Source organism: Gamsiella multidivaricata (genome assembly GCF_025024155.1).
Source record: "Gamsiella multidivaricata strain RSA 2152 chromosome Unknown BC939scaffold_38, whole genome shotgun sequence".
Taxonomy (NCBI): domain Eukaryota; kingdom Fungi; phylum Mortierellomycota; class Mortierellomycetes; order Mortierellales; family Mortierellaceae; genus Gamsiella; species Gamsiella multidivaricata.
In genome coordinates this window covers 185,844-207,919 of record NW_026251746.1, presented here as the reverse complement: position 1 = coordinate 207,919, position 22,076 = coordinate 185,844, and the positions used below count along the sequence as shown (strand labels likewise).

At 49.2% G+C, this 22,076-nt stretch overlaps 6 protein-coding genes across 6 annotated transcripts; 4 read left to right on the top strand and 2 right to left on the bottom strand.

Annotated features, from left to right (window-relative positions):
• Positions 1-129: 129 nt before the first annotated feature.
• BC939DRAFT_453665 (uncharacterized protein) lies at positions 130-1,851 on the bottom strand. The gene has a single exon (XM_051555958.1). The coding sequence runs from the start codon at positions 1,713-1,715 to the stop codon at positions 357-359; it is 1,359 nt and encodes a 452-aa protein (XP_051411550.1). The 5' UTR covers positions 1,716-1,851; the 3' UTR covers positions 130-356.
• A 1,075-nt stretch (positions 1,852-2,926) lies between these two features.
• On the top strand, positions 2,927-4,537 carry BC939DRAFT_517308 (uncharacterized protein; the record flags this gene model as incomplete). The annotated part of the gene is made up of 4 exons (XM_051561167.1): positions 2,927-3,564; positions 3,826-4,049; positions 4,223-4,337; positions 4,401-4,537. Exons 1-4 carry the CDS (start codon positions 3,375-3,377, stop codon positions 4,535-4,537), a joined length of 666 nt encoding a protein of 221 aa, XP_051411549.1. The 5' UTR covers positions 2,927-3,374.
• A 609-nt stretch (positions 4,538-5,146) lies between these two features.
• BC939DRAFT_453661 (uncharacterized protein) lies at positions 5,147-7,599 on the bottom strand. The gene is made up of 5 exons (XM_051555957.1): positions 7,093-7,599; positions 6,576-6,751; positions 6,347-6,477; positions 5,956-6,248; positions 5,147-5,854 (listed from the first exon to the last, which is right to left on the bottom strand). Exons 1-5 carry the CDS (start codon positions 7,437-7,439, stop codon positions 5,197-5,199), a joined length of 1,605 nt encoding a protein of 534 aa, XP_051411548.1. The 5' UTR covers positions 7,440-7,599; the 3' UTR covers positions 5,147-5,196.
• Positions 7,600-7,778: 179 nt separating this feature from the next.
• BC939DRAFT_180264 (P-loop containing nucleoside triphosphate hydrolase protein) lies at positions 7,779-13,702 on the top strand. The gene is made up of 13 exons (XM_051550441.1): positions 7,779-8,441; positions 8,594-8,783; positions 8,920-9,182; positions 9,299-10,135; positions 10,223-10,322; positions 10,421-10,506; positions 10,613-10,852; positions 10,953-11,422; positions 11,541-11,955; positions 12,056-12,271; positions 12,378-12,793; positions 12,895-13,170; positions 13,292-13,702. The coding sequence occupies exons 1-13, from the start codon at positions 8,126-8,128 to the stop codon at positions 13,613-13,615; spliced, it is 4,149 nt and encodes a 1,382-aa protein (XP_051411547.1). The 5' UTR covers positions 7,779-8,125; the 3' UTR covers positions 13,616-13,702.
• A 631-nt stretch (positions 13,703-14,333) lies between these two features.
• On the top strand, positions 14,334-17,600 carry BC939DRAFT_477737 (peptidase S8/S53 domain-containing protein; the record flags this gene model as incomplete). The annotated part of the gene is made up of 6 exons (XM_051558703.1): positions 14,334-14,933; positions 15,088-15,222; positions 15,323-15,871; positions 15,972-16,075; positions 16,170-16,667; positions 16,790-17,600. 6 exons carry the CDS (start codon positions 14,334-14,336, stop codon positions 17,598-17,600), a joined length of 2,697 nt encoding a protein of 898 aa, XP_051411546.1.
• Positions 17,601-17,939: 339 nt separating this feature from the next.
• BC939DRAFT_424541 (peptidase S8/S53 domain-containing protein) lies at positions 17,940-22,062 on the top strand. Its single transcript, XM_051553140.1, has 6 exons — positions 17,940-19,226; positions 19,327-19,378; positions 19,466-19,545; positions 19,651-20,184; positions 20,279-20,859; positions 20,976-22,062. The coding sequence occupies exons 1-6, from the start codon at positions 18,234-18,236 to the stop codon at positions 21,949-21,951; spliced, it is 3,216 nt and encodes a 1,071-aa protein (XP_051411545.1). The 5' UTR covers positions 17,940-18,233; the 3' UTR covers positions 21,952-22,062.
• Positions 22,063-22,076: the final 14 nt, after the last annotated feature.

Here is a 22,076-nt window from a genome sequence, read left to right as displayed (position 1 = left end):
ACCAGCTGAGTGCATCGTGGGAACGAAGTGCCACAGACCATGCTTTGTCGAGTGAACCTATTTTTGTTTCAAACGCGGTCCCAAGTACAACACGCATATCGGTATACTTTAGTCGATCATTTTTAATCATTGTTATCATTGTAGAATGGAAAAAAAAAAGGTATTTGTATGAACAATTTCCTATCGAAGTATCTGGATGGAGAACGAAGAAAACTTATGAAGCAAATGGATATAAACAAGACATATACAAGAGTGTTTGTGGCCCTTTCACACGCATAAGGCTGAAATAGGATGATGTTCTTTGGCTATGAAGCGATGCAGAAGCCCGGGAGGGCGTTTATAATCTCTCGACGCGGCTACGCGTAGAGCTCCGTGACCCCTGCCACGGTTCTTCCCAAAAGGAACGCAGAGGCATGGATCCGTAGAGGCGCCTCGAGAATGAAGATACGGAGTTCAACCTTGATGGGTGCCTTGACGAGCTCCATCTGGTCAATCGCAACATCGGGCATTGGGATCATAACCTTGGCAATCTTTTGAACGCCTTCCGACGTGATGTAGCGCGGGTCTTTGCTTCCGGCGGCCGGGGGAAACGAGGCGGCACTCTTCAGCTGAGTTTCAGATGTCAGACGAAGACCTGTCCTTAGTCTGGACATAACCTGGTCGCCCTCGTGGTCCGAGCGATAACTGTTTAGGCCTTGTGTAGCATTGTCACTGGACGAGAAAGGGTTAATGGTACCATAGAGAATGGTTTCGATCGGATATGGCCAGGCTTCGCTCCAAAAGGTCTTTGTCACGACTTGATCGGGGCCAATTTGGTCCCCAGGTCTGAAAAAAACAGCGAACCGATCTTGACAACGCCAGGAGCCGCTCGACGACGCAAATCTCTTCTGGATTGGGTCCACGCCTTCGCGCCAGCGCATGCTGGACTCAATTCCGTAGTACCGTGTCGCCACCAGACCTACTGGTCTCGCTGGGAGATCCTTGACCGTAACGGCCCTTCGCTCCCCTTCGTTGGATTCTGTCCTTGGCGCCATGTTCCTGTTGATGGGCTCGTCTTTAGTGTCTGTTGGGCAGCTCCGTGCCTGTGGTGATCCAGGGGAAATTGGTGCAGCTCTACCTCGGTGCAGATCCTTCTGCGCTGGATTTCCACTGGGGCTAGAGTACTTTCGAGGAGGTTTGTTCATACAGGAGTCATTGACGCGACCAACACTCGACGAGCGGATGGTGTTATTAAAAGGCAGCGACGTTGATAGTGAGCTGTCGTTCCGCAGAGAGAATGATGAGTAAAATGACGGGGTTGTTGGGGTTGTCGGGCTCGTAGGTGTGCTAGAGGCGTATAGATTGTCGTTAGAGTGGAGAATCACAGGCACGGGTGGGAGACTCTCCGACGGCGGTTTGCTGAGCGCCAGGTGTGACACGATGGAGCGCGGCCTTGGCGGCGGCCGTAAAGATCCGGATATGGTTCCCATCGGACTTGAAGGCTTGGCTGGGGGTGTGCGAGAGGAGGCGCGGGATATGGCGCTGATGGGGCTGGAAGGAAGGGAAGGGATTGGGAGAGGCGAGGTGGGGGCAGGGAAGGCGTCAAGGTCGAGCACGATGGGTTGGGATCGAACAAGTGAGGACTGGTTCCTGAATCCGGCTTTCGGGGACGGCGCCTTGACCTTCATGATTGCTTGGCCATTGGAGGCGCCGTCAGACGAAGTGGCTGTCACCATTGTGCTGGAGATAATAAGGCGGAAACTTGAGTGGGGAGGCTGGCGAGCAGGAGGAGGAGGAGGAGCAGGAGGAGGAGGAAGGAGGGCTAGGAAGATGATAGGATATGATGGGATATGGTAGGATATGATATGATATGATATGATATGATATGGAATGAAATGAAGTGAGATGCTATAGGAAGATAGGATGGGATGGGAGGAGAGGGAGGAAGGGGAGGGATAGATAAAAGAATGCCGATGGAAAGGAAAGAAAGGAAAAGAAAACGAGGGTAACGCGAGACGGACTCTGAAAGCGGGTGGGCACACGATGGATGGTTGGGCCATTTCCGCTCTCGCTCGTGGCATTGGCCAGCAAGCAAAGGGGGGTGGGGGTGGGGGAGGAGGAGGAATGGTTCTCTATCTGCCGTTATTATTATTATTATTATTACTGTTATTATTATTATTATTATTATTATTGTTGTTATTGCATGTTGATCGTTGGGACGATTGCCGCTGACAAAAAATAAAAACACTGAATGTCGTTCATTTCCATCAATGATCCTTATCCACACCGCTCCCATCCCACATCCCCCGTACGATGTGCCTGTTGCCCTTCCTTTCTCTTAAAGCAGACTGCTAATTGGCCCCGTTGTTGTTGTGTTTGTGCGGCTTCAATTGAACGGAGGGAGCACAGTAGTGCTGAAAGGAGTGAGGGAGAGAGAGGGCCGATAGAGATGGATTCTTGGTGCGACAAACAATGGACTGAAAAAAATACCATTTTCTTATTAACCTGGAGACAGCTCGTGCAACCCTCGAGCCAAAAGCCAAAAAGCCCACAGAGAACAAGTGGCGTAAGCTGGGGAGAGCAAGTGAGTTGGGAGCAGGGGGTGGGAGGAAAAACAGCTGGCATCAGCGCGCACAGCATTGGATATTGGCATCTACATTCGCGTCGCCATTAACACCAATGTTCATACTGGTACATATTTCAATACCCAGGATAAGGACTTTCGGCAAAAAGGCGCCTCAATAGAGCAAAAGCAGCAGCAATAAGTATTATAATGTTGATCACAAATATCGTTCGTATCTTTTGCAGCGGCGTGTGCCGCATGCATGTCTTCCTCCCGCAAGTGTTTTTTTGTCACTGCATGGTTGGATTGAGGTGCATTTGTGATTACAAGTACTGTCTATCTGAAAAGGTTTTCGCGGTGGTTATTTGTTTGCTCGCCTTTTCACCTTGCATGTACCTAATACATCCTATCGAGATAGCCATGGCCTCGTCCTTTGTTGATGATATATAGATGGGTTCGAGATACGGCAGTGGAGCACCGAATATCCATGGGATTTCCAGCGTTCGCATACCATTAACCATGGATAAACAAACACTTTTCCTCCCCAGCGTTTTTTCTCTATTGATCCCCGTGTACAATTCGCATGGGTTGGCGTAAAATCATGGACTTCAGTGCGAGTCGCCGTGGCCAACATGCAGGACTCAGGATCCCTATCCCTAAGTCTTTCGTGCTCTATGCGACTGTGAGTTTATCCATGGGCATAGAAAACCCAGGATCATGCATGTGTTTCGCCCACTCGCATTATATACCACTTTACCTCACGTAAGATGCACAGAGAGCATGTAGAAACAAATATATATAAGAGCTCTAAGTATCCTCGCATCAGTCCAAGATGTCAACACAGCAAGATCAACAATTTTCAAATGGAGAGATGATCGTCTTCCGCGTGGGAGCACTACGGCAAAGAGAGGGCCTAGCCCAACTCAGAGAGTCAGACGATCAGCCATGGCTTCAGCGACTCCCATTTCGCAAGAGCAGATCCCCACCGACCATCTTCCATGACCGATCAGGAGCAAGCTCAGGTGCGAAAAGAACGCTGCGAACGAGGTCCTAAGATCGATTTTGGAGATGGATCCAATGTCGTCCACCGCACGGCTACATAGGGTTCACCTTAGAATGTGGAAAGTACGCGTTTGCCCGTAATTTTTCTCTTCTTCTCTTCATGTACGTACTGGGTATGGCGCACAAGCAGGCAAGTATGCAAACTCATATAGACGAATGCCGCTTTTCTCATTAGACACTGTGCGATGAAAGATACAACGGAGACTGCAGCGTTGATGCAGCTCGGATGCTCGAATATTTCACTTCAGTCGTCTATAGACGAACAGTGAAAAAACACATTTCTGCAGAGGCTGGCTACAGCAGAATGGATGGAGTGCGTGGGCAGGCACTGCCGGCACGCGTAGGGGATCCAGAAGGGGCAGCCGCGTCGCGTTTTCAGCAGGACATGGAGCAGGATCAAGATCAGGATCAGGAGCAGGAGCAGGAGCAAAGAGTTACTTGGAAAGTAATTAATCGGCCTGCGGATATGGATCCATTTGAGTGGTAGATCAATGATGCCTTGAACGTTGTGGGCCGAGCACTACCCACGGCTACTACTGGTGATACTCAGGATAGCCTCCATATGTCCGGCTATACGACCGAAACTCAGTTGGAAGATAAGAACATGACTTGGATGAGTGTGACAGCGAGGAAGAAGCGGACGGGCACCCAGAGGATGCTGGAGAAGGGGATCAGCAGATCACGCAGAGACTAGAGGCCAACTTCATCAGCAATGTTGCCGAGAAGGCGCAGGGTAAGCATAATTGCTGTGTTATTAACCGTCCACTGCTGTTGTATCATTAATCGCTCATTTTAGACAATGACCTCGCCCTGCAACGTTCACCCGATCTTCGATTGTCGATTGTCTCACGTCAAACATCCGTTATCGGCTCACACGCGTCCAACGGTGCTGTAAAGGTGCAATTGAAGACTAATCAGCGAACGTTGGCGTAGGACGACTCCACGAGGGGCGGATTTATAGTCATTCCGGTTAATAGTCCCAATTTTCAATATCTACAGTTTATCGTTGCTCTGTCTCCTAATAGTAGGAAAAAAAAGTTTTGCACCCCTTTCGTCGTAGTACCTTGGACAAGTAGAGCTCGAATCCCGCTTCATGGTTGCTTCTCCTCAATTTCATGGACCAAGACACGCGAAAAATTACATACGTGTGTGCACCGGAGAGGTAAAAATACCAATGATAAGAGATGGAGGGTGAGGGCGAAGAAAAGAAATCCCATGTATAGGCTAAACCTGAATGTAGGACAGGCGGGGCGCGAGCACGAAATCCAAAAGAACAATCTCTGAGGCTCTCTCTTTTCTAAAATTCACTCGCCTTGTTTGCTGATGAGCCCTGTGCGATGAAGGCGCGCCCAGCCAGGAGGAGATTGCAATCGAGATTGGCAAGTCCTTCCGTGGGAAGTCAACCATGCGTTGAGCACTAGTTAATGCGGCGTCAGTGCGTGCGAATGCTGATGCCAGTGCATGCGATGGCTAACTGGCGTAATGGGCCTTAGTGTCACACTCTGCTCAGGTAGCTTCCTCAGCATTTAGCAAATAAAAGGATGTTCTCGAATTTCTTTAATACTGTTGGACAGCTGCAATCTTATGCAGTATCATATACATGTACGGACACGCTTTCGCGCACAGGAGCTGGGAGATGCCGTCCTCGACCTCGATCTAGACTCTGGCCTTGATCTCGACCTTGAGCTTGAGCTTGAACTTGAACTTGAGCTTGAACTTGAGCTTGAACTTGACCTTGATCTTGATCTTGATCTGGATGGCTTATCCTCAGCATAATCCCTTAGCTCGGCCTTAGGCATTGATGAATTAGGTTCACTTGCACTCTCTACTATACTCTCCTTACGTCTTTGCCTTAAGAGCTCTCTCACGCGTTGCAAACGGTCCAGTCGTCGCATCTCTGCGGCTCTCGCCTCTCGTGACGACACTTCAAGGACTGGCGATGGGGGCGATCCTTGCTTCACCTCTGTGTTGGTATCATCTTGTCCTTGCATTATCTGATCCTGCATCTCCAACTGTGCCCGAAACTGCACACTGGGATTCAACTCACTAGTCATCTTATATCGAGCCTGTACCTCCGTCGCCTCACGTCGCTTGCTGATGTAGTGCTCGTGCCAGGCGTGGTTTGGCTTCATGAATTCAAATCTTGGATCGTCCAACGACAAGAGTTTTTCCTCAAATACCACAGAATCCATACCGCTCAAGAACTCAATGGTCTTTTCCAGGATTTTTTCAATATCAACATGAAGGGCACTGTGCGGATGAATGTTAAACGAAAAAGAGAAGTAAAGGAAGTTATTAAGAAACATTCATGGCGTGCATATCGTTCATTGTGCGTCCAGAGAGCAACGTACGCCTCGCGAGCCTTCGCTGCTTCGGCAGCGCGACGTGCTTCCTCTTCCTGCTCCGCCTTCGCCTCCTCAGCCTCTCTCAGCTCCACTTCCTCTGCGGATTCATACAGCCCCGTTTGCATCAGCCATCGCACATGCTTGTAGAACTGGAAGAGATGATGTCTGCGACTCATAAAAGCAAAGTTCGGATTGGTCGCCTGCTTTGCTTGCAGAATGATCTCCATTGTAGGTTCGGAACTATTGTTGACAAACTTTGCAGTTCTCTCGATCAAGGCAAGTGTCTTTTCACTATCGGGCTGAGGGTGGCGATAGGTTATACGTCTTTCTGTGCAATAGCGATGGCTGCACTTTCGCAAACAATAAAGTCGTTTGAAGCGATGAGTTCTTAACATACCACTGTCATTCCTTCTGGGACATCGAAGTGAAGCTGAAAGATCGACTCCACAGTCTGCTTGCTGCTGTCCTTATCATAATCATATCCAACTCCTTTGAACTGCGATTGCTCGTTCTCCTCCTTCTTTCGCGCTAAAAAAAAAAAGTATAGGACCGACATTGCGATCCATTCTCGTTAGATATTATTCCAGAAAAGGGGTATACGGATAAAGACGTTATCGGTTTCGTACCTAAATGTTCCTCTCGCTCGTCCTCATCCATGTCAAACAGGAGCTCTTCATCCGAGTCCAAGTCCTCATATCGGTTCTCGTCGAGATCGGATGTCTCCTGCAAAAAGTTGTCGTCTCGAATCTCTCTGGAACCTGAGAAGGACCGCTCATCATCCAGCAGGTTCCTGACATCATATCTAACGATCGCAGATGTATGTCAAGCAGAAAGATGGTGGTATATAAGTATTCTGTCGTAAAAAGACGGAGACATGGCTTCGATGCTTCCGACTGCTAGGCAAACCTGTGCAGTCCTCCATTGGAGACCACACTGTGGTCTGCCACTATGCAGTAGACCTAATTAGTACCTCAGACTTTGAATTCTACGCAGAAAAGGTAGCCCAGTAAGCGGTCTCCACGTTGATGTCTTATCGGCAGGTCCAGTTCAATAGTGATGGGTGTTCGACTACATCTGTGGCTGTCAAGATCGATTGGGCCACAGTTCTAGGGCCTTGAGACCAATTAACCCTGTGTTCATTACCTATCAAGCCAGAGTACATTTTCGTCCGCAGGATCCTGGCCCTGCCAAGTGATCAGGAGCTGTCCCTGCTCGATCGCCTCTGCAACGCCGTCGGCATGAAAGAGAAAGGATTCGTAGCCAAAGGCGGTCAGGTCTTCCTTCTTCCGGTCCTGATTCCGTCTCTCGCGGGACCTGTACTGTGATGGAGCCTGTTGATCGCGATGGGTGTCCAGATCAGGGTCGTTCCACATTACTGGATTGTGTGGGGGTGAGCCGTGCGGTCGTCTGCGGACTCTCACGCAAAAGGGTTTCAATACCCCGCAAGTGACTTCAGCGCGGATGAACAACCTTATTTGAAACACAATCATTCAGATCGCGATCAGCTTTTCCTTCTGTCTCACACAGAGTGGGAACATAGTCTACGAAGATGCGGGGCCATCAATATAGGGGCCAATAGGATTTACGATGTGGACAGTGCACTGAATCTGTGATCGAGCAAACGTACGCGTACATTTTGCGATAGCGAGCAAGCTTCTTTTTTATTTCTCGATCGATCAGTCGCTTTTTTGCGCCAGCGAAGCAAGGCTGAAGGTATAGGTGGAGATCGGCTCTGATTTTGAGACGAGGGTCGAATCTCATTCGGCAGCGGCGTGGGGCGGGTTCCCTGGACTACAGCGACTTTATTTTAGAATTGATCTTTATTGGGGGGAATAATTAGGGTTGTGCAGGTACAATAGCGCGCTCGGAGGAACTGGTATGGTCTAACAGTGGCAAGTAGCAACGCCCAAACTAACCCTAGTTCTCCCTCATCATCGATCCGCCTTCATCCTCATTCCATTCCTCTTCATTGCCCATCGCTCTGCACTGTTTCCCAGCCCTCTTGTCCGTGTCTGGTGTCGCTCACTCTCCACTCCGTTTTCAAGCGCACTCACTCACCTTATTGAACGATTGAACGCATATGACTCTGTCACTGAACACTGTATAACGCTGAGGCCACTTTTAATACCACCTCCTGCTCCCAGCTTAACCCTCAGCACCGCTCCCTCCCTCTCCAATGGCTAGTACACCCGCCATTTCCTCACCACCATTCTCAGACCCAGTCAGCTCTACCACAGGAATTGAACTGACTCTGCGGAACCTCTCGCTCTCTGTCATCCCTCCGCCTTCCCTCCTCACCCGTCTCGCCCGCAAGTTACACCTAACCTCCAATCCTGACAAAAGTTCTAGCAAAGATCAAAGTACCAGCCCCAACCTTGACGATGAGGATGCGCCGGCGTCTGGTAGTCCTGGCGCAAGGACCGACCGAGATCTGAGGAATGTTGGCATTAATATCTTTCGCGATGTTGACCTTATCGTCAAACCAGGGCAAGGTATTATACTTCGTTTTCCAAGCGGTAATCTAATCAAGTCAACCCAGAACTGCGCCTGACAGACCCCTATTTCCTCGTTCAATCCACTCCTTGCATTTCATATCACATCGCCACGACTTTATGCTCTCAAACAAACAATATCATATCATTAGTGTGCATTATCCTTGGTGGGTCTGGCTCTGGCAAGACTACGCTTCTGAACACTATTGCGGGACGTATGAATGGCCCCGAGGTCACTATGTCCGGCAGCATAAAATGCAACGGCACCAAGGCCAAGAAGTTTTGGAACGATGGCAGCGTTGGTTATCTTCAACAGAACGATTTTTTGATGCCGTTCTTAACGTAAGTTTCCACACACACACGCGCACACACACATAGCATACATTCATGTGCTGCTCATTCTGTGTAAACAAGCACAAGAAAAGGACTGTCTGTATTGTATATTAAAGCTACAAACCTCATCTCTTGCACGTTATAGTGTCCGCGAGACCCTCAACTATGCCGCACATCTGCGACTCCCAAGAAGCATGTCCAGCCAAAAGAAGCGCGAACTCGTCGAGCTCGTTCTGCTAGAGTTGGGGTTGAAAGAGTGTGCCGACACGAGGGTCGGTGATGCAGGCGGAGGAGAGAGCGGTAGCGGAGGCATCCGTGGAATCAGTGGAGGAGAGCGTCGCCGAGTGTCCGCTGGCGTGCAGCTGCTGACTGATCCAAAGATGCTCCTCTGCGATGAAGTGACCTCTGGTAAGTTTTTCTTTCTTTCTTTCTTTGCTTTTCTAGCAGCTATTCCAAGTCGGCTTCGCTATGAAGTACAATCCAGGCTCATACTCTTTGAATATCAATGTGCTTCAACATGCTAGGACTTGATGCCTTCTCATCGTATGAGGTCATGAAATCGCTCACCAAACTGGCACAGTCCTCTCAAAAGACCATCGTCATCTCAATCCATCAGCCCCGGTCCGAAATCTTCAAACTGTTATCAGAGGCCGATGGCCAGATGGTCCTGCTTTCTAGGGGTGATGTCATTTACAGCGGACCTGTCCGTTCTGTCTTGCCCTGGATTGAGTCCACTAGTGTTGGTGCCTGTCCAACCGGTGTCAACCCCTTCGATTACTTGCTTGATTTGAGTATGGTAGACTTTGCCAGTGAGGCCATTGAAAAGAGTACAGCCGTCCGACGGGATCTACTCGTACAGGCGTGGGCCCAGCGGGACAAAGGATCGGCTCATGCCAATCCCATCTCCGGCCCTTCCATGCTGGCAAGCAGCGGTGGTGAGCCCTCAACGCTACCAGGACACACCTCATCCTTTGTATCATTATCTGTCGCCATCCCGAAGGGCGCAGGCCCAAGCCTGTGGAGTCAAATCCGTGTGCTCACTTCGCGAGGCTGGCGCAACCAGATACGCGACAGCCTAGTGATCTGGGGCTGTATTGGCGAGTGTATTGTAATCGGTCTCGCTGTTGGAGCCATCTTTTACCAGCTAGATGACTCCCCGGCTGGAATCCGCTCACGCTCCAGTTTAGTTTATTCTGTGGGCGCTATCCAGGCATACTTGATGTTAATGATCCTGATCTATCGTCTTTCCCAAGAGATTGTGGTCTATGATCGAGAGCGGATGGACCGCTGGTATGGACCGTTGCCCCATCTCATCAGCACATGTCTCTACGCAGCTCCACCCAATATCCTTTACCCAGTTGGTATGTTCATTACCGGCTCTGAAATTAATGATGCACGATTCAATCACTGCTCCTGATTGACCGTTGCCTCATATCGTATCAAACTAGTATTCTCGGCTATTGTGTATTACATGACGGGACTTCGAACGGATTCTGTTCAGCATTTTGGATGGTGGCTTCTCGTGAATGTCTTGATGCAGTTTATCACGTAAGCTCTCGTGTCTTTCTGCGTTCACTGTTCTTTTATGAAGGCTGAAGGACAATGTACTGCCTGAATCCTCGACTGACAGTTTGATTCATCCATAGGTTTACGTTTGCTGTGATGTGCTCTTCGCTGGTCAGAGGATTCTCATCCGCGTCTCTATTCGGAAACGCCATTTTCGCGTTTTTTGGTAATATGATCTCTGCAACTGTACCCTTACTGCACTTTGTTTCAAGTCATTCTTGTAGAAACTCTCGCTCACCTGCAACCGACGTGTATTTTATTTATTCATTTAGGACTTTCGACCGGGTTTTTCATTGTGACCAGCTCCATCCCTGTCTGGCTACGTTGGATCAAATATCTGGCATATCCCAACCTCTGCTACAGCATCCTGGCCAGTAACGAATTCACCGATAACCGCTTTGGTTGCCCTTATGCTGGTGCGGATGGCGCCTGGGACCCCGTCAGGTGCGCGCCATGGGACGGAAACGCAATTTTGACCGAGCAGCTGGACATCAAGACGCATTACTATCCAGGTACATTGGCATGGATATTGTCCTTCAATCTGCTCTCGTGATTTAACTCAAGACAATGATTCAAGCCGCGTACTCTCTCCTATACTATGCTGTGCTATAGAACCAATTGCCAAACTGCTCTGCTACTTTTTTGGTTTCCTCGTACTGGCCTGGCTGGCGCTGACAATCAACGTTGTAAACCCCACAAGTATGGGGACGGGCCCTACCCTGCTGGACTTGTTCATCAACCAGGCCGCAAAGATGTTTTCGCGCAAGAAGCCCCTTGCTGTTCCTGGACCCGAGACCGGTTCGATCGCATCCTCTGATGCTAGCATCGACCTTGACAAGGCCAGGTTGGGAGAGACTCGCCTTGATGTGTTTTCCAAAGGTCTTGAGCGTAAGGATCCTGTCACGATCAGAGTCGAGGGACTTTGCCTCTCTGTTTCACTGTCCAAGTTCGAGTGGAGTTTCGCGGGTATGCTCAAAGGCCTTCGATGGGAAAAGACTGAGAAGCAGCTGCTGAAAGATGTCGATGTCGTCTTTCCTGCTGGCGAACTGACGGCTATCCTCGGCGGAAGTGGTGCCGGCAAGGTAAGAACGCCTCAAAGCCTCTTCTTGGCCTTTGTGATAACCATTGCAACACTACACTTGTGCTATTCTAACCCTGTCTGGCCTTCACCAACACACTAATGCACCAATGCACCAATAGACAAGTCTTCTCAACACCTTGTTGCATCGAACATCTTCCAACTTGAAGATAAAGGGCTCCATTTTCTACAACGACACCAGAAACCCTTCGTTGAGAATGATCAATGGCGTCAGCTCCTACGTTCGCCAGGACGACAACTTTCTGCTTTCCCATTTGACTGTGCGCGAAACCCTTCAATATGCCGCCGAACTTCGAATGGACAGCTCCATGTCCAAAGCGGATAAATACGCCAAAGTCGAAGATATCATTGAACTTCTTGGGCTCAGAGAGTGTGCCGATGTCATTGTTGGCAGCTCCGCCGTGAAGGGATGCTCCGGGGGTCAGCGCCGTCGTGTATCCATTGGTATTCAACTCGTGACTGAACCTGCGTGCTTGTTCTTGGACGAGCCGACCAGTGGTCTTGATGCATTAACAGGTACAAACAGTTAATTCCTTCATCTTTGTGGATTGATGCTTGGCCGGTGTGTTGAAAATACTAATTTCATCCGCGTATACTTCATTTTACTGTTTTCTAGCCAAGGCTGTAGTTCTGACTCTGAAGCAGATCGCAGCCAGCGGAAGAACAGTTGTCTGCACCATTCATCAGCCGCGTGCGGATATCTGGCATGTTTTTGACAACGTTGTTCTGCTCGTGACCGGTGGATGCGCCGCTTACTCTGGACGTGCCGATAGGGTCGTCGAGTACTTTGAGGATGCAGGGCATGTAGCCCCGATGTTCACTAATGTTCCAGGTAAAGTACAGAAGTACAGACAATGTTCGTGTTGGTCTCTTCTTTTTTTGGCAGTAGTCTTCTGGCTTCTCATCATATAACGTGCCTTATACGTCCGCTACGCTAGATTTCATCTTGGACACAGCATCTGTAAATCTGCGATCGCTCGAGTTGGAGGAGAAGACCAGAAGGATTGTTGACGCTCTAGTGAATCGATTCAATGCGAACAAGCATGTGATGCTTGCTTCCCAGCTCTCGAAAGAGTCGCTGGGTGAGCTGGCTAAGATCAACCCCCAGTTTGCGTCGTTCGGCAAGGCGTTCCCAATTCTGACCCACAGATCCTTTGTCAACACATTCCGGCAAAAAGGCCTGTACTTTAATCGAATCTGCCAGCCAGTCATCGTCGCTATTATCATGACCATCTTTTTCGCTCCCCTTGGCAATGGCCCAGCCGATGTAACGAGCCGTTTTGGATTGTTGCAGCAAACATCGCCTATCGTGTTTTCGGGCATGCTCAACAACGTGGCTATATACCCGTTTGAGGCAAGTCGCCATTATTGGATACCATCCATTGCGAAATAGTCGTGCTTTATCAAACAATATCCGATTAACCTGGTACATTTTCGTATTTGGATGTCTTTTAGCGTGACATTGCGTATCGGGAGATTTCTGACGGTGGATACAGTGCCACATCCTTCTTCTTCTCTTTTCTGGTGAACGAGGTTCCCCTGGAGATCCTTGGGTCCTTGGGAGTGACCGTCTTCATGTTAGTGATCACTCAGATGAAGACTACTGTCTTGACCTTCTTTACGTTCTGGGTTGTCATGTTTGGATACATCAACGCTGGTGAGAGTATCGGATCGGCCTTTTCGACCTTTGCCACCCATGCTGGATTCAACATTACAGTCATGAGTGCAGTGGTAACGTTTTCTCTACCTTCGTTTATTGTTCCATGTATGCAAGGACTATGCTCACGCAGCCTTTTCTTTTAGTAACACCTCTCTGCCCTTTCTATTTATCTCGCTTTTTATCGCAACATAGATCAGTGTCTTCTCGTTCATGACAGGATTTATGTCGCTCAACATCCCAAAGTGGTTGAGTGCCATTAACCATGTGTCGCTGTTCAAATACGGATCCTTGGTCATGACTCGGAACGAATTTGACGGCATTACGTTTGACTGCTCGGCGGAGCAGATCAGTGGCGGTGCATGCCCTTACCCCACAGGTGAATCGGTGCTCGAGCTACTCCAGTTCCAGGACAAGAATTGGGATCTGTACATGGGCCTTTTCATCATGGTCGTAGTGGTTTATCGTCTGCTCGCCTGGCTGGCCCTTGTAGCCAAGGTCAAGGGCCACAGGTGGTAAGGTCTTCTCATATAAAAGAAAAAACGCGGTTACATAGAATTTATTCCAGTAATAACAAATCCAAAAATATAAAAATAACAGGTGCAGTAAAAAAGATTTATATGATGCGGGCTTGGGGGGGGGGTTGTTTTCGTAAATGCCCCGGGGGCACAGTCGAGTCAATGTGCGATTATCGCGATCATGCTTCTAATTCTACAGAGAACCACGTAAAATAGTTTTCTTGGATATTATATGCCTGCTGTGCCCATCGAATAGACAACTTTCTTCATATTTGATTTCTGAGGGATCATGAGGAACGCACACCTTGAACTTTTTTCCAGGGACATGAACGATATTCAGCGGCGATTTGAGCAGAATTGAACAGCAAAGCAGTGTTGGATGGAAGATACCCACCAGAAGCGCAATCGACCTGCAGATCTTTTAGGCCCCGAAAAGATGACCAATCGTCAGCAGTGGACTATCTTATTTCCTACATGTGGAACAAAAGCCAAATCTAGGAACCAATTCTTTGTGCGTCCCCCGACTTCGTGCGTCCCTTTATTCATCCATTCAACCGCCTTGTATCGCACGCAGCTTGAATACACACACAGACACCCTACTCTCCCCTCCATACCCTCTCCCCTCCATACCCTCTCCCCTCTCTATCTGACTCGCATTCCTTCCTTCCTACAATCACCAAGCAGAAAAAAGGCGGAAGCAAATAGCCTATCTGCCGGAGATGAAGCCCGTTTTCCTCTTACTGAGCGCCATAGCACTCTTGACACAGACCTGCCACACAGGAAGACCACCGCTTGTTCAGGACACAGTGAACCACCATTATTACGCTGTCAAGTTCAACGATCTCGATGTTACCTCTCCACAAGAGATTGCACAACATCTAGGAGTGCAGTATGTCGGGCAGGTCGGAGAGATGCACCGCTACCATCTGTTCAGCTACCCAAAGTCGCTGCATGAGAAGCGAGCAGAACAATCAGGATTGCCCTCGCTCAACGCAACCTTGACAACGGATGGACAACAGCAGGATATCGTGCTCAGGAGATATGAAGAACTCAAGCAGTCCAATAGTTTCAGTCGTCAGATGATGATGAGGAAGCGGGGCTTGAGCAAACGTGGCATCAGCACAGAGGCAGAGACAGGCATCCCAGAGGACCTGCACCCGCTGGGACCTATCCACAAGCAGGTGCTGAGGAAACGAATCAAGCGAGCCATCTCAATTGAACCCAGGGACGAGCACGTCAAAGGCGAGACCCAGCCTGCAGACGAGATTGCTGCATACTTTCAAATAAAGGATCCAGGATTTGGATATCAATGGCATTTAGTAAGTACCGGGGGATCTTTTTTGTTTGATGTTAAAGTTGCTCCTTGTCAAAGCTTCATTGGCACTTGGAGGAGACTGCTGACGAGCGATCGAGACGATAGCTTCCGATAGATCAACTGTGTTAATCTGTTTTTCTCTTCTTATTTATGAATAGCATAATACTATCCAGAATGGCAATGATATTAATGTTACAGGAATATGGGAGCAAAATATCACCGGGAAGGGCGCTATTGTAGGCATTATTGATGATGGCCTAGATGCCAACAGCGAGGACTTAGCAGTCAACTTTGTAAGCTGCAGTAGCTCCTATTTGGATACGCTTTGTGGATTGCTCCAGAGATAAAGCAGCAGAGACCCTGACCTGACTTACCGCATCCACTGTTTCCTAGCACGCGAAAGGCTCCCATGACTTCAATGACAATACGGATATCCCACTACCGCGACTCTATGATGACAATCATGGAACAAGATGTGCAGGAGAGATTGCAGCGGCCAGAAACGACCTTTGTGGAGTCGGTGTCGCCTGGGATGCGAAGGTGGCGGGCATCCGAATTCTCTCAGGCCCAATCACCGATGTTCAGGAGGCGGAGGCACTCAACTACAACTTCGAAGAAACCCAGATTTATTCATGCAGTTGGGGTCCCAGCGATGACGGCAAATCAATGGATGGACCCAGAGGATTGCTATTAGATGCGTTCATCAACGGTGTCAACAATGGTCGCCAGGGCAAAGGAAGCATTTTTGTCTTTGCCACCGGAAACGGAGGCAGAAATGGCGACAATTGTAACTTTGATGGCTATACCAACAGCCGATACACCGTCTCGATTGGAGCGATTATGCGGACGAATGCGCATCCCACCTACTCGGAGGCCTGTTCCGCGCAACTCGGCGTTACCTACAGTTCTGGAGAAATCAATCCTGGACAGCAGAGCTGGATCGTACGTCGACGATAGAAAGAAAGACGCTGCGATTCATATGAACATTTGTTCATTAGAGATATGGATAGGAATGACTGATCTCGACATTTCTTGTTTATAGTATACCTGCGATGTCGGAAAGAGAAACTGCTATGCGAATCACAGCGGTACATCCGCTGCAGCACCAATTGCCGCTGCGATTTATGCCCTTGTTTTGGAAGTCAGGTAAGTGTCGCACTGAATCCTGAACATTTTAATTAAATGATCGACACTTAGGCTTTAACCATTTCGCCGCTTCAATTTGTTGATCCCTTCGTAGACCTGATCTCAACTGGCGCGACATCCAGTATCTCACTGTTCATACGGCCGTACCAGTGGATGAGAACGACCCTGACTGGGCCGAAACATCCGTGGGTCGTTTGTTCAATCACAAATATGGGTACGGAAGTCTGGATGCTTACAGGATTGTGGAGCACGCAAAGACCTGGGTGTCTGTAGGGCCCCAGGTCACATACGAATCGCCCGTGATCACCGTGAACGGCGACATTCCGTCGGGAGATGACGACCAGTCAGGACAGACGGGTCAAATTGGTCTCCCTTCCGTTTTCCTAGTGACCGAGGCTTCCTTGAAACAGGTCAAGTTTGGCACTCTGGAGCACGTCACCGTCACTGTGAACATCAAGCACGAGTTCAGAGGAGAGGTCGAGATTGATCTCAGGAGTCCCGACAATATTGTCTCGAAGCTCGCTGTGACCAGACCGCTTGACAACAGCACGGATGGTTTCGTGGACTGGACATTTATGAGTGTCAAGCATTGGTAAGAGATGGCCAATACAGGCCATTATTATTTGTTAAGATGCTTAAGACACTGAATTATGCACTCATCCTTTTTTTTTTTTTTTTTTTTTTTTTTTTTTGTGTGTGTGTTCTTTGGTATAGGGAGGAGAACCCTGTTGGCCGCTGGACGTTGACTGTGTATGATCGCAAGAACCCCACCAAGACTGGTACCTTTATCGACTGGAAGCTGGGCTTGCACGGCGAAATTGAGGGTGGCCACGACTCCACACCGCCTCTGGCCCCGCCACCTCCACCGGCTCAGCCTACGACCGCACCTGCAATCCCAGCAAAGACTCCTGAACCAGGCAAGGGATCAGATGGTTCTGAAAAGGGTGAGGATGGCCGCGCGGTGATTGCGATTAGTCCGTTTATCTACGTCATGTTTGGAGGCATGTTTATTGCGATCGGAGCAGCCCTGTTCTTGATGTACCGCCAACGCACGAACCCAAGGAGCATTTTTGGTTCGGGAATCAACGACGATGAAGAATCAGGCCAACGTGGAGGATTGCTGGGTCGACGCGGGGACTATGAATTTGACGAGCTACCGACACACGAGCTTGGGGACAGTGACGACGACGATGACGATGTTGATCCGGATTCGCGCCGGATCGTATTTGACAGAAGCAATCTTGTGAGTCCTAACAACGAGTTAAGAATGAAGGAGCTTGGGGCAGGTCACCAGCGAGAGGCATCGAGTCCTCTGTCGAGTGGAGAGGAAATTGAACGGGAAAGCAGCTTCGAGGTTGCTGGGGTGGATGAGGATGACGACGAGGACGAAGAAGATGAAGACGAGGAGGATGATGATGATTTTAGAGACCATCCTGGTGGATCGGCCTCGAAGATCAAGAGCGATAGCTGGGACGAGTTCAGTACACTCGTCAAGGCCAAGGATGGCAAGCAGGCCCAGCGTTAGTCATTTCTACTGTACATGTACTTGAACAGCTTTTATCATAGATACCTCTTCATCCTGTGCGCTATATCGTTTATTTTAACATAAAGAAAAGTGTTTAATGGCACCAAACGACAATCTTGACACGGATGCACACATCTAAAAGGAGAAGAAGGAGAAAGGGGAGAGCAAGGAATGTGACCCTTTTTCCTATGCCCTATTCATAGCGAAAAGCGAGCCCCCTTTCGAATGAGATTGGGTAAGGTCATGGAATTAAAGGGTTCACAGCACCGCTCGGGATCGATGAGAATGGCGAGAATAGCGATGTTTATGGCAACGGGGGTGGCATGAGTGGATGGGCATTGCATCCATTACTTACTGCTGTTCTCGTCTGCTCAACACAACTTTTTTCTCGAAACGCAACTAGACTGACATTCGATAGATCGGCCCAAATCCTTGTCCTCCCTTACCTTGACAGGACTTAGCGAAGAACAGGACGACGGATAGTAGCCTACAAAAATACTTGCTTAAACCGTCCATACAGTACAGGGACAGCTGGGCCAGCAATTGTGAGGCCCTGTATCTCTTTTTCTTTCACCATACCTCTTCCTCCCCACTGCAGTTCGTTCTTCTATCAGGCACACCGTACAAGTGACAATGGCTAGGTCACATTCCTGCAAGATATCAATATCGTACACCCTCGTACTGCTCTTGAGCCTTCTCGTAGCGTGTCATCCGGAGCAGCAGCAGGACTATATGAGTCCACGATATGACCACGACCGCCGAAACTACTATTTAATCAAGGTCCAATCGCTCCATCAGCACGAGCAACAGATTAGGACTGCAGAAACAACAACCGAGCAGCAGAGCAACAATGAAGGGCTGCAGCACCAGCAGGAAGGACAACCGGCATGGTCACTTCGTGGGGATCAACAGCAGGTGATGGGCGACTTGCTCCGTCTACGTTTCGAGTCGCGAGTCGGAATGCTACCTGACTACTTTTTGTACAGTTCACCAAAACCTAATCAAGATCCATGGGTAAAGATATCTCGACTAGAGAGGCGCCATCGTTTCAAGAGATCGTTCGATGCCTCGGATACAAAGCATCAGGATCAGCAGGAGCTCTTAGAACAAGAATCTGAATCCGGAGTAGAATTCGAGGCAACTGTAGTGGAGACGGATCCGATCGTGAAAAGTTTTTATCGCTTGAAGAGGCAATACGCAGAGAAATACAGCGATCAACAGGAGAACGGTAATCATGATAAGAGACGAAAGCGTGATGATATCCATGCAAAAATCGGCAGGGTGATGGGCGACATCTATAAGCAAGAGCTGCGACAGCGTGTCAAAAAGCGCGCCCCACTTCCAGAACCAATCTCAATTGCAGAAGTGGGGCAGAACGGAGATGATGACCAGCAGAAATATGGATCTAAAGAGAACAAGCAGCAGCTATCTGAGGAAGACGCGCTGGAAGGGGATCAGGACGAAGAGAACGAGGAAGAGATGGAATCAGAGGAAGATCAGGATAACCAGGGAGGAGAATACCAACCTGCAGGAGAGGACCAACCTGCAGGAGAGGACCAGCCCGAAGACGACATCGCGAGTGCGCTTGGGTTCGCGGATCCAGGATTCAGATATCAATGGCACCTGGTAAGTAGTCTCCTCCTCAATATCTTTGTCTTTCCTTCGTCATTACTTACTGCTAACGCTAACAATATAAATTTGCCCATTTGATGCGTGGTTATTATAGCACAACAGCAAAGATCGATACGATATCAATGTCACAGGCGTGTGGGAGCAAGGTACTACAGTAATATTTAAAAAGAGGCCTATATCCGACAAGACTCATCGCAAGCGAACTAACGGGCTGCTGTGTAACCATTCGGTAGGCATTAATGGCACTGGTGTCAACGTGGCAATCATTGATGACGGCTTGGACATGACCAGCGAGGACCTTGCACCCAACTTCGTAAGTTAGAACAGCCTGCAAGGAATATATTTGGAGACGTGGTTGACAGAAGGCGCTTACTCGCCCATTGCTCCTTCTCGACCTTCATATAACCGGTATCTTTAGTTCAAAGAAGGATCCTGGGATTTTAACGACCACAATCCCCTCCCAAAACCCAGACTTGAGGATGATCAGCATGGCACGCGTTGCGCAGGAGAAATTGCTGCCGCCCGAAATGACCTTTGCGGGGTCGGTGTCGCCTTTGGGGCCAAAGTTGCGGGTCTCCGGATTCTCTCTGGGCAGATTACCGATGCTGATGAAGCCGCTGCTCTCAACTACCGCTACCAGGATAACCACATCTATTCCTGCAGCTGGGGTCCTCCTGACGATGGACGGAGCATGGATGCGCCCAAGGGTGTTGTTTTGGATGCTATGGTCAACGGGATCAAGAATGGGCGGTCCGGTCTTGGAAGTATTTACGTCTTCGCAACAGGAAATGGTGGCAGTCAGGATGACGACTGCAACTTTGATGGTTATACAAACAGTCTGTACACGGTCAGTATTGGAGCCATCGATCGTGCACAACGGCACCCTTACTACTCGGAGGCATGTTCGGCGCAGCTGGCTGTAACCTATAGCAATGGAGGGGGTAGCGCTATTGTAAGTAGGAATTATGTCTGTCAGCCAGTATTGCTAGTAATTGCCATGTTTTATTTCTAATTTATATTTTCATGTCATTTTTTTTCCTGCTCAGTACACATGCGATGTCGGAGAGCGACGCTGCTTCGATCAGCACGGAGGAACAAGTGCGGCAGCTCCCATCGCCGCGGGCATGGTTGCTCTCGTGCTCTCTGTTCGTCCAGATCTCACCTGGAGGGACGTTCAATACCTGCTCCTGTCTACCGCAATCCCTATTTCGCTTAATGACCCTGACTGGAAGGAAACCGCCTCTGGACGTTTGTTTAACCATAAATTCGGCTACGGGAGTCTAGACGCTTACAAGCTGGTGGAAGCCGCCAAAGTCTTTGAACCACTTGGCCCTCAGACGTCCCTCCATCCGTCAGTGGTGCGTGTCGGGCACATCATCTCACAAGGAGGTAAGGGCGTGTCTTCGACTCTGATGATTACCAAAGATGATCTGGACGGGGAGAGTGTACAGCTCGGCAATCTGGAGCACATCACGGTGATGGTAAATATCGAGCATGAACGTCGTGGCGATGTGGAAGTGGTGCTGACGAGTCCGAACAATATCGAGTCAAAATTGGGAGCTCGGAGACGGTTCGATACTGCAAAAACAGGATTTGTGAACTGGACATTTATGACCGTGAAACATTGGTAATACCACGCATCTGTGAACAAGAAGTTTTTTTTTTTTTTTTTTTTTTTTCTTCCTGTTGATGTATACGACATTGCTCGTTTGCTAATACAGCTGTCCTTCAAACATTATATAGGGATGAAAACCCAGTGGGTGAATGGACGCTGACGGTTCGCGATCAGAACAACCCCAACTACAAGGGAAAATTTGTTGATTGGAGGATCAAGTTCTGGGGAGAGCTGAGGAAAGGTGCCGCGAACATATCAGCCAAGCCCCCCAAGGAGCCGCACCCAGATGGCGAGCAGATCTTGACTGAATTGCCAGTTGTTTCGGAAGAGCCCGACAAGATCGAAACCTTAACTGGTAATCCCGAGGACCTGAGTATCCCCGACATCCCCGAAACGGACACAGACAGTAAAGTAATTGTGAATGACGAACATTCTGTTCCAAAAGAGCTGGAGTATAGCAAGGACGTCGATGGCTCCAATGAAAAGGCAGGCAATCGTAACGGCATACCATCTAACAGCAACTCCACTGGAGAAGATAAAAGTGCTGGTGACAATATAACAAAGGGAGATTCTGAGAAGGGAGGCGCCATGGATACCAAGACGAAGATAGCCGCTGAGGCACAAATGGAGGAGAAACTAGCCTCAGCTGTGGGCCACACGCTATACGTGTTTTGCGGAGTCGTCAGCATCGCAGCCTTAATTGTGGGGTTCGTTACGAGGCACAGGTGGAATGGTCGAAGCCGGTACTCGGGTGTCTGGAGAAGCTCTTGGAGACTAGCGCGTCGGAGCCTTGAGAATGACGAGGATGATATCGACTTGCTACGGTGCGGATATTGCGGTGACGTTGGAGGCGTAAGTGGAGATCAAGTTAGATATGTTGACGACGACGATGGCCATGGCCATGATGGTTCGATAGTCAAGGATATGACTTACTCAGATAACCGGCATCTCGAGAATCAAGGTGATCTTGACGATGGTAACTGTTTTGAGGTAGGGAGTGACACAGACGAAGAAGATTTCCTTGTTGCTGCCTCCAGAACGCCGGAGAACAGCGCCTGGAAGTCAACATCCAGTCCTGTAACACTGAAAGTTAACGCACAATAGGCGGGTACCAGAGAATATTTTCGCACTCACGCGCTCCTCTTAATCCTAAGAGCATATACGATAGCAAAAAGCAATTTTAGAGTAAAAGCGCGGTTGGAACGTTACACAAGCAACGCGCGAACTGC

Bases quoted from the DNA above. Each gene is read 5' to 3' on its own strand.
- BC939DRAFT_453665 (XM_051555958.1), bottom strand. From the start codon at position 1,715: ATGGTGACAGCCACTTCGTCTGACGGCGCCTCCAATGGCCAAGCAATC.
- BC939DRAFT_453661 (XM_051555957.1), bottom strand. From the start codon at position 7,439: ATGATTGTGTTTCAAATAAGGTTGTTCATCCGCGCTGAAGTCACTTGC. The intron at 6,478-6,575 runs GTACGAAACCGA...TTTTTTTTTTAG, and splicing joins CGAGCGAGAGGAACATTTAG to CGCGAAAGAAGGAGGAGAAC. The intron at 5,855-5,955 runs GTACGTTGCTCT...TCATCCGCACAG, and splicing joins GCAGCGAAGGCTCGCGAGGC to TGCCCTTCATGTTGATATTG.
- BC939DRAFT_180264 (XM_051550441.1), top strand. From the start codon at position 8,126: ATGGCTAGTACACCCGCCATTTCCTCACCACCATTCTCAGACCCAGTC. The intron at 8,442-8,593 runs GTATTATACTTC...TCATATCATTAG, and splicing joins TATCGTCAAACCAGGGCAAG to TGTGCATTATCCTTGGTGGG. The intron at 12,794-12,894 runs GCAAGTCGCCAT...GATGTCTTTTAG, and splicing joins TGGCTATATACCCGTTTGAG to CGTGACATTGCGTATCGGGA.
- BC939DRAFT_424541 (XM_051553140.1), top strand. From the start codon at position 18,234: ATGGCTAGGTCACATTCCTGCAAGATATCAATATCGTACACCCTCGTA. The intron at 19,546-19,650 runs GTAAGTTAGAAC...CGGTATCTTTAG, and splicing joins AGGACCTTGCACCCAACTTC to TTCAAAGAAGGATCCTGGGA. The intron at 20,185-20,278 runs GTAAGTAGGAAT...TTTCCTGCTCAG, and splicing joins ATGGAGGGGGTAGCGCTATT to TACACATGCGATGTCGGAGA.